Source organism: Athalia rosae, chromosome 1 (assembly GCF_917208135.1).
Source record: "Athalia rosae chromosome 1, iyAthRosa1.1, whole genome shotgun sequence".
NCBI classification, from domain to species: domain Eukaryota; kingdom Metazoa; phylum Arthropoda; class Insecta; order Hymenoptera; family Athaliidae; genus Athalia; species Athalia rosae.
The window spans coordinates 25691449-25711679 of NC_064026.1; the positions used below are offsets into that span (position 1 = coordinate 25691449).

The following is a 20231-nucleotide window of genomic DNA, read 5'->3' on the forward strand; positions in this document are numbered from 1 at the left end:
TCAATTTGTTTCGGTTCGTTGTTATAAAATAATTGCTATGAGCGAAAAGGTCCCCACAGCCAAAGGCGTCGTCTTGAATCGCCGTATGTATATGCGTATGTACATTATTTTATACATATATGCTAGGTTATACATACACTGGTGTATATAGTTGTTTTTACACTATACTTATCGTTAATATAATTTTCAATTACCTGCGGTGAGACAAATTGGACGCGGTTCGTAAAGCTTTTCAAACGAAGATTCGCGTGGCGCCCCCGCCGCGCGTCTTATACCACAAGCGCGTGGCTATGGAGGATCATGTACGCGTATATATACACGTTTACATAGGTATATATTTCGTACACCCGACCTTTGACCTTTGTCGTATATTTCACGAAAATTATATACCGAGAAAAAATTAAAGTAAAATTCACAAAGGAATTAAAAGTCTACATCCACCTCCTACATTATACAGAGCCTCAATTAACCATGTGCTTTCATGTTAATTCAAGTTATTATATTTTACTGCTATTTTTTATCTATCACTATCAAAAAATAATCGTATTCAATATACTCGATTGGAACGTCCTGCATATACCTTTTACTCCGTATACGTGTATACGTGTGTATACAACACACGCTCTATATGTATACTTATACCTTATATCTTTCGATACAATTCCGGAAAGTGGTTTTTTTCGCGAGGGTTGCGAAACAAAAGGTGGTTGTATTTTGTGATCGTGTATATAGCATAGGACCTTTGCAGCGCCCTACAGCAGCAGCGCCTCTCTTCGTAATATTACGTCAAGGGTTCGCGTGTTGGTTGTATAAGGGCCGTTTGATCGGGGTGGGGCATGTCATGGGGGTAAATATAGGTAAGGTTCCCTATGTATAAAAAGTCGATCGAGTCACCCGGTATCTTACTCGAGGGGACTGTTTTCTGAGTCACTCGCCTGGCTCGTGGGTGCAGGTTATTGGTATGAGTTCGTTCAGAGAAAGAGGTGAATATACAGATCGTATGTGCATACCTATCTATGTAACATGTAGAGATCTTGTGTGCTGTGCTGTCGGAGGTAATAGACGTGGGATGGGTGCGCAGGGCGGTATGCGAGTTAACGTTCACTCGTGCCGAGCTCGATGATCCTTTAGGTATAAGTTTAGCTGTATATCCAAACTTTATATATTTTCATACATAGCTATATGTAGGTGAACGTAACTAGATTCTGGAACAAACATTGTTACCTGTACCAGTACGTGCGGTTGGTTTTGCGATAGAAACTTAGATTTTCGCTCACTTTTTTGTTTCGGCAAACTTTTATATTAGGTACATACATACGAACGTTCGGATCTGTATAATTGTGAACGATAGAGTAAAAATATTTATTATATAATAAAAATTATAGAAATATGCTGCTATTATTCAAGAAAATTTAATTTGACCGATATATGCAGGAGCAGCGCACGTTGACCTGAACAGCAGAGGTAATGGGCGTATACATATATGTATGTGCAGTCCGCATAGCTAACATGTACGTACACGTATACTTGTGCGCTTAAGAATTTACGTGAAATGCAGCGTGGGAGGATTTAATATCAAGTTTTATATACATTTTATTAAATATCTTTGTAGGTGTGTACGGATATGCGTTCATTATGTAAAATGTGAAATGTAGTAGGCGTACGTACGTACGTACGTACCTTGGTACTTCGTACATGCAATGTATCAAGTAGAGGGAGTGGTGGGTGGTTTGTACGAAGCGCCTATAACGCGTTGTGTTTAGTTTTAAAGAGTTTAAATATAAAGAGCGAGGCTGCTGCCGCTGTTGCTCTCCTACGCGAATACCAAGTGAAGCGCATCCTATTATCTTTATATATACCTATAGAGTTAAACGTTGTAATAACCAAAGAGGATATAATAACAACCGCATTACGCGTTAGTAAAGCGTATAATATTATACATACACACGTGCGCACGTACAATAAGGTACATACGTACACCGGTGTAGAGAAACGCTGAACGATACCGTGATTTTCTCACACGTTTCGAGTTATACGTGTATCGTATACACGTATATACAAGTGGAAAATGACCCTTATCGTAGGTTTTTACCTTAACGTTCTTTTCCCGCACTCTTTTAAATCGTGCCAAAATCGGGTTGGAAACTGTCGCGTCGCTTAGTGATCTGTATTATACAGCGTAGATTCTCGTTCACGCAGAGATCAATTTAACTTACATTTGTATCTTATCTACGAGTTACGCGCGTACAAAACTCTCATTGCTTGTAATATAGAAAAACGATCCAAGTGAGCTTCCGCTGCGCGGATGATGCGATGTAAAGAAAGAATTAATCGTCTATCGTATTATAGTACATATATTATATTACGTTTACCTGCAACTCTCGGATAAAAAATTCGATCAAATAAAGTACCTAATATCAAACGAACGAAATTTATACATATGTAGGGAAACGCGGGGCAATATGGGGCACTTGAGGAATCTATATAAGCAAACAAATTGAAAAACTTTTCAATCTAAAATGACGTTTGAAGTTCTTCTCGATCATGTTAAACAAATTTTTACGAAATTTTTTGGTACCCCGTTCTGTCCCGCTATCCCATGCTTGCCCCACGTTTCCCTATATACCATTTTTATATGTAGCGTATAACGAAGAAAAATCGTTGGAAGAGGGCTGAACGGATTGTTTCTACAGGCGTTATATATTTTTTGCTTTGAAATTTTTCAAGTGAAAAGTTTATTATATTTATACAGTTGTAGTGTGTGCAAGTATAGGTATATACCTATACCGGTTGTACATATATGCGTATATGAGCCTTTGACTCTTTTCCCCCGGAGAATATTTTATGCGCCCCTATTTTGTCTTTTTTACTCTTTGGTTTTGATTTTTTTTTTTTTTTTCTTTTCATTGTCCTTCGTTTCATCTCATTTTTGTTATCGGGTTGAAACATCTCACTCCATATACATACCCGAGTTGTTTTCTTTGTTCTGACGCTCATTGAGATCACCCTGCAGTGGATAAATATATACTTAGGTACATATGAAAAATTGCACGCAAAGAGATAATGAAAATGTTCTTTCAGGCTTACCCCAACCGAGACATAACGAACATCGTTGAATCTACGCACTACGTGAGAGTGAGCGGATGGTGCAAACCTGGGAGAACAAAGTGCAAGCTCTCGAGATGGGTTCGCCCCTACAGATGCCTAGGTAAGAAACGGAGAAAGTGCGATATCATACCTACACACATACGTACCTACAATCTACATAGCAGATACACATCACGGCTAACCTCAACTTAAACCACAGCAACTGCAGATCTCACAATCAGGCCATTTCGAATAGGAATTGTAAAATCGGATTTAGAACATTGGAAAGTAGACACGGACGTACGTAGGTAATGGCGATATACATTAACCGACAGACAATATGACAAAGTGGAAAATTTGATCTTTATTTTTACTTTTTCTTACAAAAAATTTTATATATCTACTTGGAAATTTGTATTTAGAGAGATGGAGGAAAAAGGTCCACCATAGCTCATGAAACGAAATGAATCTAATTTGTGATTTCGGTTTCAAGTACTTGGCCGAAATGAATTCGATACTTTTTCGCATAGGTATACAACCCGAAAGGTTTATCTGAAGAGCTCCGTTAATTGACGGACGTAGTCGAGTTAACGAGGAATATAATCCTCATCAATTCCCAAGCTGTATAGATATATGGCTGTACGCGTTTATATAGCAGGACACGATGGAAGTGATCTCTTTTTCTTTCGAGAAATTGCTCGAGGAAAATAAATTATACGTACAAATAACGGAATAACTTACCTTTGATTATATTATGATACGTAAGTGCTGGTATAAGCGATATTAATACACCATATAGGAACGTGCAATATCGTATTATTAGGTATTAAATATTACGTACCTACGTACGACGCTGCACTAGTTATAGATAGACTTTTATTTACGAATCGGTATACGTACGCACACCTACGGTATACCTATAAGTCTACACAGAGTGCTAGTTTTACACGTGCTATTTTAACTCGCTGTATGGGGGTGAAGAAAATACAACGCAGTATTTTATTCTTGCTTGAATGCGTTTTGCGTGCGTTTGTCAGTTCACCTGCACCGTCAACCATTCGGGTGAAGAAAATCAATGTCCATAGCGGAGAAGGCGAGCGACTTGCAAGCCTAATGGACTGAGAGAGGGTATATAACATACGATCAAAGGGATCTATAATTACATTCAATCCACGTGTGAATTTCTAGTAAAATTTTTCGTCAAAGGTTCGTCGTGTAAATATACGTATGTCCACTCTGCGCATGGTACGACATACAGGTATGTATAATGTGTAGCAGCGCGAGAGATAATTGTAATTTCTATTGAGTTTCAGCAGTTGCGCGGCGAAAGTATACTATTTTGACTTATCGTTAATACAAGCTGCGGACATACATATAAGTAAATGCATAGAAATACGCGCGATCGCGAAGCAAAATTTCACCTACAACTTACCTAACGTGTATATTGTATTATAGGTGTACGTAATGTTATTCGCCGTAGTTTACCTCTGCACGTGGCGCCGACGACACGAGACCGTCTGGCTGGCGTCGGGGATGACGTCATTGTACGATCAAACTCCTATCGTTTTACCCCATCAACTGTCGCTTTTATGCCTTTATAATGCAAATTTATTGTTTCCCTTTGGAACAACGCTCGAAATGCATCTAATTCTAAACCCGTACATAGGTATTCCGGGTAGAATCGGCAGCCAGAAGATTCGATCACATCTAATAACGTCGCGTGGTTCGTCTATTCTACAGCAGATGAACGGGTTCATTTAATGCGCTCTCTAAACTTCAACCGCAGAACGCCATTGACACCAAAAAATACGTTTTTTTTTTTTCGTCCTTTTCTTTTTTTCACGGTTGATTTCAAGCTTCGGAGGGTCAGCGAGTATTCTTCTTGAATATCGAGGCTGTAGTTTTAATGCGATTTAATTTAACTGGACAGAATCGTTGTTTTGACAGATTCAATTTTTGTCGCACAGATGTTCTGCTCTGACAGATAATTGACGTGGTTGTCTGCTGACATAGAAAACTCAGAAAGCATATACGTAAATTATACTCATTTATAGCGCATAATCGTAATCAAAAATATTATCATACCATTTTTCAATCAATCAATATTTTTCAATCATATATTTCCAAGTTTCAAGTTTTTCAAGATTTAATAATTGACAGTTTGTTTTTCAAGTTTCTTCGTTTCTCAATTCGTAAATCATTGCCTTAAGTATAAAATCAAAAGATGACATGATCTTTTTTGACTTAACATTGAAATTGAGTAAAAAACAATCACAATCGACAATTTTTAGATGTTTCCTATGATTTTTGACCAGAAAAATAATTTTATTGCTGGATGTATCCCACTTGATTAATTATTTATTCAAAAAACGAGTAGGCTACCTCAAAATAGCAAGTAAAAAATTTTTTCCACCCAATGATTACTCGATCGATTGCATGAGTAGATGATTTTGGCTTTCAGATTTGGATTCCTGAGCCGATTATACGTGAGATTACTCTTGAAGAAGCAAAAAAAAAAATTCGATTTTTGAGCAAAATATAAATCATCTTCTTAATTGGGTTTAATATGCTTTTCTTGCGTATTTTGATATCAGGAATCCGAATCTGGAAGAAAAATTGATCTATCTCTAGAATTGACCGAGTCATCGCCAATTTTCAGCTTTTTCGGGTCAAAAATAAAAAATTGATTTTTTTGTCCATCTTGATGTAATTTGAGCTCAGGAACACGAATCCGTAGATCAAATTCAGCTACGAACATAATTTATGAATGAAATCCATGGCCACGAAATCACGTATTCAAAATTTCAATGCGTCATCAAATTCCGATCATTCGTTCTCGAGATACGACGGAAAATGTGATGGCGGGTTACGTAGCCCGAGATTTCATATTTTAGCGGGCTGGACCCGAGCGCTCTCTATCTCGTTGGTCTTTCTACCGCTTCGCGGCGTATCGCCTCGCGTCCTACGCTCCCACCACGCTGAGCTTTCTCGCACCAAAATCCATATGTAAAAATCATTGGGCAAATGCAGTCCGCGCGGAGTTCGGGTGCCAAGCTCCGGCTCATCCAATCCAAAAGAAGTTCGCCCCACTCGATGCGACTTCCTATTTTTACACGTGCTTCGGGCATCTTGACCGACGGCACGTGCCACATTATAAACATAATTGATAGCTTTTTAATCGTTTAAGAGGTGTGAAATCACAGTCCTTATTTTTTTTCTTGCTCCTATTGTGAGCAGGTGTCAGACGAGCTGTCAACACCTGATAAAGATCTTGTTCACACCTCGTAATTGAATCATCTTTTTCATCCACCTGATCGGCGGCATCCCTTTGCGGCATTTCTGCGAAATCTATGCAACCTCAAACCATTTAAGAAAGTAAATATGTAAAAATTCAGTATTTAAATGGTTCAGGGTATACTCAGCGAGTTCATTTCTGTCCATGAGGCCATACTGAAGCTTAAGATCTTTAGTACAGAAACAGAGGCACCGAGTGTACATCGAAAAAAAAAAATTCCAAATAAATTTTTCTTCCTTTGCATCGCGTTGTAATGCATTATATAGGGTAGATTGATATCTTTGTAATAAAACGGTCGGTCAATATAATTTTACACGCATAATCAGAGTTTTTTTTTGTCAGTCTACCAATTTTTCCCATCGAGATACCTCAACTTTTCTACTCCAAAAAGCGAAAAATTGGCGGTAACTCGGTTAATTTTATAGACGAATTCCTCCGATCAAAATACATGAAAATAACATATAAATCCTATTAAAAAAAATGTTGATTTCTGGGCCAAAACTGAAGTATTTTTAAAATCGATCGAAAGACACTTATCTCACGTATTTTGGCCCCATGAATTTAAATCTGAAAGAAAAATTGATCTATCTCTAAAATAGACCGAGTTATCACCAATTTTCAGCTTTTTGAGGTCAAAAATGAAAAATGTATTTTTTATTCTATCTCAATGTAATTTGATCTCAGGAATCCGAATCCGGAAGGAAAATTGAACTATCTATAAAGTTGACCGAGTTATCCCGATTTTTTCGCATTTTTTACCATAAAAATGGAGATTTCTCGAAGGGAAAAAATCGTAGCTCAATTTGGACGACGGATTCGTGTTCCTGAGGTCAAAATACATAAGAAAAGTGCCATACGATCAATTTTTAAAAATAAAAATTTTTGGCCAAAATTTGAGATTTTTCCAAGGGGTACCCCTTACGATTTTTTCAAATTTTGGACAAAAATTTTTATTTTTTAAAATTGATCGTATGGCACTTTTCTTATGTATTTTGACCTCAGGAACACGAATCCGTCGTCCAAATTGAGCTACGATTTTTTCCCTTCGAGATATCTTCGAATTTGTACCAAAAAATGCGAAAAAATGGCGATAACTCGATAAATTTTATAGATAGACCAATTTTTCTTTCAGATTCAGATTCCTGAGCTCAAATTACAATAGTATAGACTAAAAAATCAATTTTTTATTTTTGACCCCAAAAAGCTGAAAATTGGCGATAATCCGTTCAATTTTAGAGATGGATCAATTTTTCTTTCAGATTCGGATTCCTGAGATCAAAATACGTAAGAAAAGCATATTAAACCCAATTGAAACCGTGATTTATTTTTTGCTCAAAAATCGAATTTATTTTTGGTTCTTCAAGAGTAATCTCACGTATAATCGGCTCAGGAATCCAAATCTGAAAGCCAAAATCATCTACTCATGCAATCGATCGAGTAATCATCAATTATTCGTTGTTGGGAGCAGAAAAATTATAAGACATATCGATTGGTTTTATCGTTAGTCGTAGACCCACTTTGATTCGACGCAATCCATGCATGGGTCGAAATATTTTCGAATTCTTCAATTTACCAGCAAACCCGAGTTTTACTGGATTCAGCGTAGCCAGCAGCTCAGCGCTTTGTTGTCAGACGTCACCTTGGGGGCTGAGCAGAGGTGACGCCCCACAACAAACCGCGCGCCCGTGGCTACCTGACTTTTTTTTTAGAAAATATGGTTACAGATAGTTTCTGAATGAGTTGTTTTTCATTTTTCGTCTATTCGAATATCGACAATTTCCAATGAGTCCGCCTATTGACATTCTATTACGATGCTTTAATTGCAACGCTAAATGCAGTTCTGGTGTATTGAACTTCACTCGTATCTGCACGTGGATAATTTTTCCCGTTTCATCATACGTATACACCCGTGTTGCCACAGCAGTCCTGCAAATTCAGAAGCATCTCGTTTGAAATTAGTGCACATATATAGGTATAGGTATAATAAATTATCGAAGTGGAAACTCTGAAAAATATTTCAATGCCCACTCCACGGTGGCTCTGGTTGAAATTTTGTGTTACAGGTATATCGTTCACGTATATACGACAGAGAATTATACAAGCCTTGTTCGCCTACCTCATAGATGCGTGAAATTTTTTGTCCGCATTTACGGCTTTTACTGTTACGGCGGTGGTAAATTGATTATCCGCAAAATAATATAAGGGTTCCAATTTATATATAATAATATTGCGAAACCGTTGTTTTCTGATCCCCGACGATATCGGATCTCCTGCGAAACAGAAGCTGATCCTCGTCCCGTAAATTCCGCGAACAGGTTGGCACTCTTTCTTTTCATTTTATTTTCTTATTTTTTTCTTTTTATTCTCATTTTTTCTCCTTTCCTTTTTCTCGTTTGGTTGCCCGTACACCGTCTGATCAAAGGCATCTCCAGAAGTACTCAGTTTGCAAAAACGGCTTTACGCTCGACCTGGTCACACAGCCGACACGCTTCATCGATTGCTATAATAAAACCGCGAAGCATCACGACGCGGTTATATAGAAAATACGATTTCTTCATCGTTCGGACTGTACCGAATATGCATATATATATTTATATACAACAAGCTTTTTCACGTACCACACGTACATTACACACGCTTATCTGCCTACACAGGTGTATATTATACACGGACAGAGTTTTAATTACACGCCCACGTGTCTCTGCCGCTGCTCGAACTACCCTCGTATCACGCGAAACTGCGATGCTGCTGGTGTTGCTGCTGCACCAGGAATATGGCTGATTGCAATGGGTGACTGTGAAGTCGATACCATAACCCGTTGTTCAAGACGTTTTGTAAATATGCCAGACTGTCTGCACAACAAATGTGTACATAGTTGTATATTATGTATTGGTGTACATGCATAGTTAGACAGGTATACGTGTTAAATACGTAGGTGCCTCATTTTGAATTTCGTCGTGACGCGCAAATAGCGTTAATTGCATTCGCTTCATCCTTACGAAGATGCCGTCAGACAGCGCAATGTAATTATCACACGATAACCTGGTCAGGGTCTACGGGGACTCAACGTACGTTTCACACAGTGACGCGTTCTCAGTGTGAAACTGACGGAATCTCGTCATCGTCATCGTCATCGCCAATCCAGGCGTCGCGGAATCATCAGGCAGCAGATATCCACATATATTCACCTTGATAATAATTCGTGTTATGACGCTTCCGGAAGTTGACAATGAGCTTTCAGCTCACGGCTCACCGCGGCTTGATTTCGTCACGTATACATATTAATATATACATCCTATATACTAGGCCTCCATGATCCGTTTCGTGAGGGGGCAGGATAATCTCCCTTAGGAATTACGTGAACGTGAGTTGGGTCCTTTCGCAAACACTATATAATTCTCTCCCTTTCTTTCATTTTTTCCCTCATTCTTTTCTCTTTTTTTTCCCTCTATCCACATGCGTACAGATCTATAGTATATCTGAGGAGAAATCGATACATCAGATATTCTACCGTACACGCTATATTATCGCGAATTTCTTGAACAGTTCAATTGATCCGATCACCATTTCTACCTCTTTCTAATAACGACGAACCGTTTAGAAAATTTAGGTACTCACGATCAGCTTTTTGCGGCTTCTCTCGTTGATATACTTTGCATCAGCGATGCGCGTAGGTGGGACATATAATTCTCAATGGGCGAACGTTACTTCATTAGGCCGCGGTCTTGCAGCTCTTCTATCATGGAATGAACGCGTTCCCGTGTGCTCGCGAATTAATAAATAAATGAATTTAAAAAGAAGAGAAGGAAAAAAGCGCCGCTACTGGTGGTGCTGCTGCTGTACCCGAAGTCATTGAAGAAAATATAATTAGTACGGTATAGTGGCCCAGAGTTTTAAGTTCGCGGAGAGGAAACCGTTGATCATACGTGCACCGCGTACAGGTGTGATACATGTGCATACGCGCTATATATTCATACCGTGTATACGGTATAAATATTAAGCGAAAGAATTGAAAAATTTTCTAAACGAATTATACGTAGCGTTTGATGGAAAAGTTGAAGCCGTTTCACTTTGATGGTATTTTAGCTAACGCATTACGCTCTAGGCGCTATGCCTGGTAGGAGCTGCTCACTTTTAGGTATTTAGTAAAGGATAAAAGTATATGATATCGTATGTTTTAACGCATGTTGAATTACACGTACGTAAGAGGATAGTCGCCGCGGATTTCGGAAAAAAACGTACGTACGTTACGTGTGTACGCATTCTCCTTCCATGTGATAGGTATACATCGCGTACCATGAGGCGTTGTTCGTCAACTGTGTCGTAAATTATATACCCCAGAGAGGCTTGTAAATGTCGTTACGTTACCTACCTATATTGCTGCTATATGCATTGATCGAACATTACACGGTTCGCTGCAATTCAAGAATATAATGTTGAGTGCCCTAACCGTAAGAGAAGAGACGTATAATTGCGCCCTCGTATCGAGCAATCTACTCTGTACCAATACCGATCAAATTCACATGAACGTAAAATAATCGTCGTTCAGCGAACGATAAACGATAACCCAATTATATATATATGTATACACGCGTTTAGGAAGTAAATCTTTTCATTCAATAAGTTATTTACATTTGCTTACAGAGGGTCCTTTCCAAAGTGACGCTCTCCTCGTACCTGAAGGATGTCTGTTTGACCACCTCCATAACCATACGAAATGTTGGGAGTCTCACAGGTACGTTAATTGCCCATCGTTTTTAAGGACCTTGCCATAACTATGCCGCGGTGCAGAGTCAATATTGGAAATCTTTACTCTCATTTTATTCCAAATCCCGTTATTCTATATACCGCAGGTCATTCGATGCCCCAAAATTCTATCACACCGATATTCGTTTTTGAGAGTTACTCGCGTTCCTTATGTTAAACTCTCGTATATGAGTTATACAAAACGACGAAATGTAACTTATATACATGTATACACGTATAATATTCTTCGATCGGAGAGAAGAATATCAGAAAAGACATACATAGAGAGATAGGTATATGAAATTTATCGCGTATTGATTTTTTTTGTTTAGACGTCCTCTATTTTTATTTTTCATTTATCTCGTGTCTTATCTTCTATCTTCTTTCTCTGCACATAATACGTATGTACAGCACATATACCTTTATAAGTATATATGTACGTCGCATAGGTGGAATTCTACCGCCGCCGATACGTGCCGGGAACGGAACATGAATCTCCGGAGCTTCGCGATGCTTCTACCTTGTGGAATTTCACTATTTTCCGGTGTTGAATTTGTCTGCTGTCCCAAACACCTGAAGGGTAAGTAAAATGAAATATATACACGTATATATATATATGTATATATACCATACATGTATACTCACTATTTAACGTATGACTATTCTACACACATCATGGGGCATATTCCAACTATAGTAATAATGTATTAGATGAATAATTAATTAACAAACACTTGAAGAATGAAAAGCTGACGAGTTCTTATGTATTTTCAGTGTCATTCTTTTCAACGTTGAACTTATACACACTTACCTAATATACCCCAGTAACTTTCATCACGCATGAGAGGGTTGATGAATAATTCAGGTTCAACAATGAACTTTTGTCGCCCCGTTGAACAAGTTTCGGAAATTCCTTTCTTTTTCTTCTTTTTTTCAAATTGTTATTTTTGTTCTCAGTTATTTGACTTTCTTTCTTTCTGTTCTGTTTTTTTTTTTTTTTTTTTCCGGATCTATGTGAAAAGAAAGAAAAAAGCAACGGAGACTTTGTGGCGAACAGCTTGAGACGAATGTTATCGGTATACCTGTATTACCCCTGCAAGTTTCGGAAGAAGATTAAGTTCAATAAAATTGCGTGTACAGGGCGACTCGGAATTCGCGTCGAGTAAGTATTTAGCATTGCAGATCCTCGTAAAAAACTGAAACTGGGAAGTCGGGATAAAAATATTCTAGGGCTGACGAGTGAAAAGTTACAGGGTACCAGAGTTTCACCGATCGGCGTGCACCGACCTTATTTCTGACAATGGTGGTGCACGCATATTGGCGGAACTTTGCCACCCTGTAACTTTTTCATGAGACACCCTGTATGTATAAACACACATATGTATACATGCATATATAGGTATATAGTACGTGCAAATTGCTTATATCATGGGTAGTATAGGCACTCGAAAACTTCCTCCGCGAAATTGTATCGTAACGATGAAGACGTTTGAAACATATAGCTGCAGATACAAACTTTCCTAATTAATTGAATTAGCTTGGTATAAAAGTAATATTCAGATAATTTAGGAAAACTATATTTAGTACATAGGTATATACCTATATAGGATTATATACCCACTTTCCCTATAAGTTATAACTAATATACATACATAGAACGTCGAAAGGATATTACACTGCAGGACGCAAGTTTCGCAGTTAATCGTGGTATCATACCATAGGTATTATATACCTATATACACCCTACCTATAAACTATGAGGAGGATTTGTCTTCCTCTCGATCTCTTGCTGGGATAACCTGCCGTCAAATGAATGGACAAATCGACTGACGGATTGACGGACTGATGGAATGAAGAACTGAGTGAGTAGGGAATACCGGCTAGAGCCCGGAGAGATGTGATCGTGATTTGTGTCCCGATCTACGGGAACGACCTTTTAGTAAATACCCCCCTACATATATATATATATATATATATATATATATATATATATATATATATATATATATATATATATATATATACACACATATATGTATTTATATCTTTATCTTTAATTCAGTATTTCTTTTACGTAATAGCGCGCAACGGAGTCCGATTATATACGTGATGCGGTTGTTTAACGTGATGTTATTTCATTTACTTTAACCGTTACACCTTTTATTTACCCAGTTTTTTTTTCTTACTGCAGGTATTTCGTACGTTATACGTGTGTACGTATATACCTAGAATTATCTCGCTCTAAGAAAACGCGATCTATGCGGAACGGGAAAATATCAAAGCCCGGAAGTACAGATTCTGCCTGCAGCCACGCCCTGCGGGGAGTCATGAAAAAACAAGGATCATTCTTTGTACGGTAGTACTAACTGTTGGAAGGATTATTGCGTACGATTTCGGTTATACGGACGAGGGTTGGTGAAGTTCGATTTTTTATTCATGCGAATCATGAAGAGAAAACGGAAAAAAAAAAAAAAAAAAGATTCGCCTACCGCCGGCCCGGTATTCGACCTCAAGCGTATACCTCGATGTCTCTCATACAATTTGAATAATTCGGTTTTAACCCGAGAACGTTGATCCCGCTCAATGTGACGGCGGCTTTGGTCTTTTCCTTCAATTTTTCTTTTCATCGTACTTTATTTTTCTTCTTATTCCGAATCAAGAAACACTCAATTCCACGATTATCGATCGCTACGTTTTTATCTTGATAAATAAATTTCTTTTGCTTCAACGAATCTTTTCACCCATTGTCACTATACGTAGCAGCACGTTGAAGCGATTCGTTCACGATTTTGCAACGAAGTTTCTCTGTGTAATAAATTTTCAAAATGAAAAGAAAAATTTATACATATGCGATAAAAATAAATCGAATTAATTAATAAAAATAAATCGAATCAGTATCGTTGAAAGCATTGCGATCAGATCTATATATAACCGTTATTTATAAAAGTGGACAATAATGAGGATGAGAAATGTCGGAGGGTAAGTTTCCCTCTGAGTCATCTGATTTAGTTAGAATATCCGTAAAGGGCGGGAGGTTCGTTGGTCGGTTGGTCGATTGGTTGGTTGGTTGGTATTGTACAGACGAAGAAGTGACATTGCAAAGTTGAACTGGCTTATATGGAGGGTGGATTAAATGAATAAGGTGGCAGCTATACGCGACACAAGGTACAGCCATCGCACTATCACACCTTATAGGTAATACTTTCAGATATGGTTGTTGGTGAATATATATACATGTTTTTCGCATCGTACATATCCAAAAAACCATATAAATATATACATATGTATAGGATTATAAATAACCAAATATACGTATACGTATAAATATACAGATATATGGCATTCATGGAAGCTTCTGTTCGTCGCTTGACTGGCTCGGTCGTACAGCAATCAATAATGTAAGCTGACGACTGCGCGTCGTACGAGGGTTGCAAGGGAGGTACGAACATTCGGAAGCATTCGGTGTACCTCGGCGTCGTTGCTCTTCGTCTTTACCGTAGAACCATCCCCATCCCCACCGCCCATCAACCACCCCGCTGCACTTTGTTTCGAGGAAAATAGTCTGCGGGTGCCTAAATTTCGTTAGAAGTCGGAAAAGAAGAGTGAGGAAGAGAAAGAAAAACAAAAAAGCTAACAAATAAGGGATGAAAAATATCTATGTATATTCCACATTAGAAAAAAGCTTCGAAGACTCGAGAGGAGATGGAACACTCAGATTTAGAGGGATCTCGGAAGCCCGAGGGCGGGGAAATGGCGATATTATATGGGGGAGAGAAAAGGGTTGCCGAGACCAATATATTCGTGCAAAGTCAGTTATGCGACGGTCTCATGGCTATATATTGCATAATTTCGGCCGTTATTAGCACACTGCTACATCGGGTTCAAAGCCCGCGTATATAATATACCTACATGCACGAACTACCTTATATGTATATACATGCCTAGGTATATTATCATCGGGTGTATGACTCGAGGATGCGCAATTCAGACGAATTTCGGCAGGGGATCAATTTGCCGAGCAAAGGTACATAGCAGCCGATGAATATGTAGGTATGTATTTTTAGGCCTCCATTTGATCACGGACAAATCAAGACCTCCCTACAGGTCCCTCGCGTGTCCTGCGTAGTTACACTTCGGGATCGTTGGGTCAAGTGGCCACTGAAGGCACAAAAAAAGAGAAAGAAAAAAATCGTACGCGTGGATTCAAATTCGTTTCGATTTTTTCACACATATACTCAATACATGGAATTCGTGCTTCAGATAGAATTCTGCATGATAAAAAATTAACGAAAATTTTTACTTTTAATTTTTTACCCATCCTACGTTACGTCTAACGACTCTTCTTCTCTTCCCTTTATTTCTTCATTGCTATCTTTTTTTTTTTCTATTTTATTTATTTCTTTCTTATTTTTCTACAATACAATTGTTGAAGTTGGAGGGTTGAGAGTAATTATGCATGCCATACGTGTTTCTTGACGCGGTTCTTAAGCATCGTGCTAAATACAAAGAGCTGCGGGTATATATGACATACATGCCTATATGTTCAGTATAAGGGTAGATGTTTGCGAGCGTTTGTGGACCGTATGTGTGAATATGTATATATATGATATATGTATACTATATATATGTAGTGTACATGTCCGAGAGTAACGTATGAAGCGCGCGTGGATTATACCTTTGCGAGCCACGTGACCCAGTTAAAAAGTGCATATAGTACTGCGGGTACCGCTACAGAGTTGAGTTTTTGCGGGTCAGTCTTTTGTGTTTTTTCTAACTCTGCAAAAGTCAGCTCATCAGAGGCGTCTATTCTTGGAGAATAGAGCTTCGCTCGAGAACCTAGTTAGCAGAGAAGTTACATCTTGAGTAACAGAGCCAAATTAGCGCTCTGAAATGAAAATAAAAAAATAATAAATACACATACGTATACCCGTATGCATAAGAGAGATTTCCGAAGAGGCCAGTGAATTCAGTTTGGTATTGCGTTCTACACAGGTGGAGACATACGGGTGTTGCGTTGTTATACGTCGTAATCTAAGATTTTGTCTGATTTGTCTTATTCGACGACACGCCTCGGTATGGTATGGTAACGGTACGAAACGAAATACTTGACTTTCCTTATTTTTATCGCGAGAAGAAACCCGAGTTGAGTTTTCATGACGGCAAAAGAGGGATCGTAGGGCTCGTATAAAAAAAGAGATTGTTATAGCCCTGTAAGCGCACTGGATCCTGAAATTGAATTGTGCAAAATTTCATAGCGATAGAATTCCCAGATTTTTTAGATAGATAGGTACGTACCTCAGTTCAATTTCTACTTAGCATACCGCAAATACCTCGAAGTAATTTCTTTTGAATAGAATAAAAGAAAACTTTGTTCGTGCGACGGCATAAAGTACTTAATGAATAAAAGACCGAAGGCATAATCTGAATGATTCGTCGCATCTGCAGCAATCTGGGAATCAGGAATTTTTACGTAACCGGCGAGGTCGTAGAATCAAAATTCCATTTAGATTATCTTAGAATCCGTTCCCAATAGCCAGACCCACCCATTCAATCTTCAAACAAAAGCGACCGCTTTGAATAGGGAGAAAGGGAATCTGATAAATGGCGCCGTTTCGCAAAGGACTCGCCCAGGATGCTCGGGCTTTCGATTCGCATTACTTTTTTTCCGTATTACACGACGTTCAAATTCTTTTTACCGCATATTCTTCGAAACCCATATTTTTTGAAAAGATCCTCATTTTCAATTACGTATTTCACCGCTTTGCACCAATTTAATCGAATCAGTTTTGCTCTTCTTCCCGGATTGAGTGTTTTTGGCGTGACGTTTAGAAATATACATTAATTTTGTATCTAGGGATTTCTCATGAAGTCTGTTTGACATTTAAAGTTTGTTGATTTTCTTATTTTCCAGAAAATGCGAAACCGAAAAAGCCGATTGACCTTCCGATCCCTAAGGGTGTCGATGAGGATCTTGATGAGGATGAAGACGATCTAGACGACGAGGACGACTTGGCCGATGATGATAGCGACTCAGACTGCGATCTGGAAGATGTTCTCAGCGATCAGACTGACGAAGATGAAAGTGACGAGGAGTACGTCGATGACTACGACACCACGACAAGGTGAGTGCTGGGAAAGATTTTCGAAAATAGCAGGAATATAATCTGCATTAACGATTTTTATTCTCTCGAGAATTGAATGAAAATTCAATTGCAATATTTATTCGGATGCACAAGCGAAGCGCCACTTCCGATGGATTTCGATGGCGGTAAGCGAAAAGCGGGGCCCGGAGAGCTTGGCAAATATATTTGCCGTCAGCTCTTCTGCTTTAAGAGTGGAAAATCGTGGCTAAGGAGTAGAGAAATATGATGATTCGTGACAATTTCATTCAAGATATTCAGTTACTACTCTACTTCGACTCTTGGCAGCATGTCGTATATCTTCTTTCTCGAGTTCTCACGTCTCTGTTGACGTGTCTTGCACCCTATATCATACGTTCGAATAATTCGTTCATCTTCTTGATCAGCCAATAATTTTTTTTCGTCGAGAAGAATCTGCCCACTTCAACGGATCTATATTCAATTCAAATTCGACTTGCGTTTTAAAACGCCAATTTGCTAATGGTGTTGCAGTCGTCCAGCGACGACGGTGTCAACAACCGAAAAACCGGAAGTAACTCCCATGCCGCTTCCGGTGAGCTCGAGCACTCTTCAACCCTCGCAGCCTCATGCGACTCCTGACCCTTATCTGACTCACTTTGACCCAAGATCAGAACATCAGAGCTACAAACAAGCGCAGATGCGGCTAGAGGAGGTTCACAAGGAAAAAGTTACTAAGGTAAGTGACCGCGACTACACACAAAGCAATTCATAAAAAAGAGAGAGAAAAAGAACGAAAAAGAACTTTCTTTCATCTTCGAATGCTTTAAATGGTCAAAAGTATCCTACGTCATCTAACGATCGAGGCACAAGATTTTTCTATTGAACTTTCAATTTATTGTCGAACATGAGACCTTAACACCTGATTTAAAATCCCCCTTCAATGGCCACGAACTTCTGTTTTAATCGTTAGAAATTTGACTCGCGAAATCTGTGTGCTACAACGTTTTTAGGTGATGAAGGATTGGAGTGACCTTGAGGAAAGGTACCAGGACATGAGAGCACGTGATCCGGTTGCTGCTGATGCTTTTAAGCGAAGAATGACCGCGAGATTCCAGGAAACTGTTGCCGGTCTTGAAGCGAGTGGGGCTGCAGAAAAACACCAGCTTAGCGCTATGCATCAGCAACGCGTTCAAGTTCGTATCTATCCCGATTCTTATAATATCATTCGTCACTTGATCCTCCGATACCGCAATGGTACGAGCCGCCTTCTAATCACTCACACTTTTTTTTCAACGTATGAATGGAACTTAATTTTCGCAAAACTTGCAATTGAATTTCCAGCATAATATTCAGACGTCTTATTATATCTGAAAAATAGTGCCTCTTATTAAATTGCATTCTACTATTTCTGATTAGGAAGCTGTAAAGCAAAGGAATGAGGAAGCTATGGCCTGCTATACGGCGGCGTTGAACGAAACTCCACCGAACGTGAGTATAAAGATATAGATGTATGTATTTAGCTTGCCCGTTGAAATACGCATTCGAGTGTTGAGTTGAGTAAGCTCAGGTCTTTCTGAGGTTTTTCATTTAACCCAGTTTCCTAATGGATCTTTCATTCGAGTCCAACTCATTTAGCAGCTGTACCGCGGCTGCACCTGCATAGTAAAAATATAGAGAGGTGTTTTATTTTTTATGCATTTATTTACTTTTCTTCTACAGATGCACCGTATCCAGAAATGCTTGCAAAAATTATTAAGAGCATTGCACAAGGATAGACATCATACAATAGCACATTACAAACATCTTTTGGATAGCAGTCTTGATCAAGCGCAAAGGGAGAAGCCCGCGACTTTGGAACATCTTGCTGAGATTGACAGAATTACTAATCAGAGCCTCTTGATGTTGGAGCGGTGAGTTTTATCACGATTATTTCCATAATGTGATCATACATCTTCGTTATTCGGACTGATATCCTAAGAAGCGCTCGAGATAGTTCTAGATTGAAAGAATAATCATGTTGTTCCTATAAGATATCCTGAGTTGAGCGCCAAGATTGGACGTCTGATGGACGATTATGTTTTGGCATTGAGGAGCAAAGACGAAACACCCGGACTTCTTCTAGCCATGACAAGAGAAGCCGAGGCAGCTATCCTGGATAAATATCAAGCTGACGTAGCCAACAAACAACAAGGTATGGTCTACATAATTTTATTTCTTTGTTTTTTTAATTTATTCAAGAAAATTAATTGAAATAATATGTATCTTTGGGAGTTTATGAGTCATCTAGTAATTGATGGTTCAATGGATTGTTAAATCATATTACATACAACTTTCGATGTATAGCATGAAGGGTGTCTGGTAGAGCAATATTTGAGAGAAGACACATCGGAGCCAAATATTGCGATTCAAATTTTTGACTAACGTTACAAAATGACTCATGATATGAATTTGATCACATTCTAGTATTTGTAGAATGAACGTGTAGCCCTCTAGATTGGACAATTGTTTTTAGAAAAAGAACATCAAAAACAGTTGGAGAGAGAACGTAAAGAACAGCGTAAGGCTGAACGCGGAGAATTGCGCACCGAACAACAACAACACGAGGAAGGTAACCCAGTTGTAGAGAAGAAGGATGCTCCGCAACAGCTAGAAATTCCTGCTGCCGGTGCCGCTATGCACAATGAAGGCATCGTCAGAGCAGCTCACAGCATGACTCACGAGAACTCTCATCCTGAAGCGGTCAGCAATTTCAAGCAATATGTTATACCCGTATCAAATTTAAGATTAGGTAGAAAAACATGAAAGGTATGAATCATATTCATTTCCATTTAATCATCTTTCAGGGCTATTCTGTGAGGCGTGAAGTATATCACCGGGAGAGTCGTTCTGTATACTTTACTCTAGCATTTGCTGGGATTGCACTGATGGCTGCTGCGGTCGTGGGCGTCGCAGTTTTCAAGAGACGCAGTGCCAGAAGCCCTCATAGCCAGGTAATATAAATT

The 20231-nt window shown here is 38.8% G+C and overlaps 1 protein-coding gene across 2 annotated transcripts in view; it reads left to right on the forward strand.

Annotated features, from left to right (window-relative positions):
- LOC105692448 (amyloid-beta-like protein) overlaps positions 1-20231 on the forward strand; it is a 36681-nt gene that overhangs the window by 13399 nt on the left and 3051 nt on the right. The window contains exons 4-14 of one of the 2 annotated variants that reach the window (XM_012411664.3): positions 3082-3208; positions 11027-11117; positions 11578-11708; positions 17040-17250; positions 17761-17965; positions 18249-18422; positions 18646-18717; positions 18949-19139; positions 19260-19420; positions 19742-19968; positions 20073-20219. In XM_012411664.3, the coding sequence (XP_012267087.2) occupies positions 3082-3208; positions 11027-11117; positions 11578-11708; positions 17040-17250; positions 17761-17965; positions 18249-18422; positions 18646-18717; positions 18949-19139; positions 19260-19420; positions 19742-19968; positions 20073-20219 (1737 nt within the window). Of the gene's footprint in view, positions 1-3081; positions 3209-11026; positions 11118-11577; positions 11709-17039; positions 17251-17760; positions 17966-18239; positions 18423-18645; positions 18718-18948; positions 19140-19259; positions 19421-19741; positions 19969-20072; positions 20220-20231 lie in introns of both variants that reach the window. The other variant, XM_012411663.3, reaches the window with a different exon arrangement.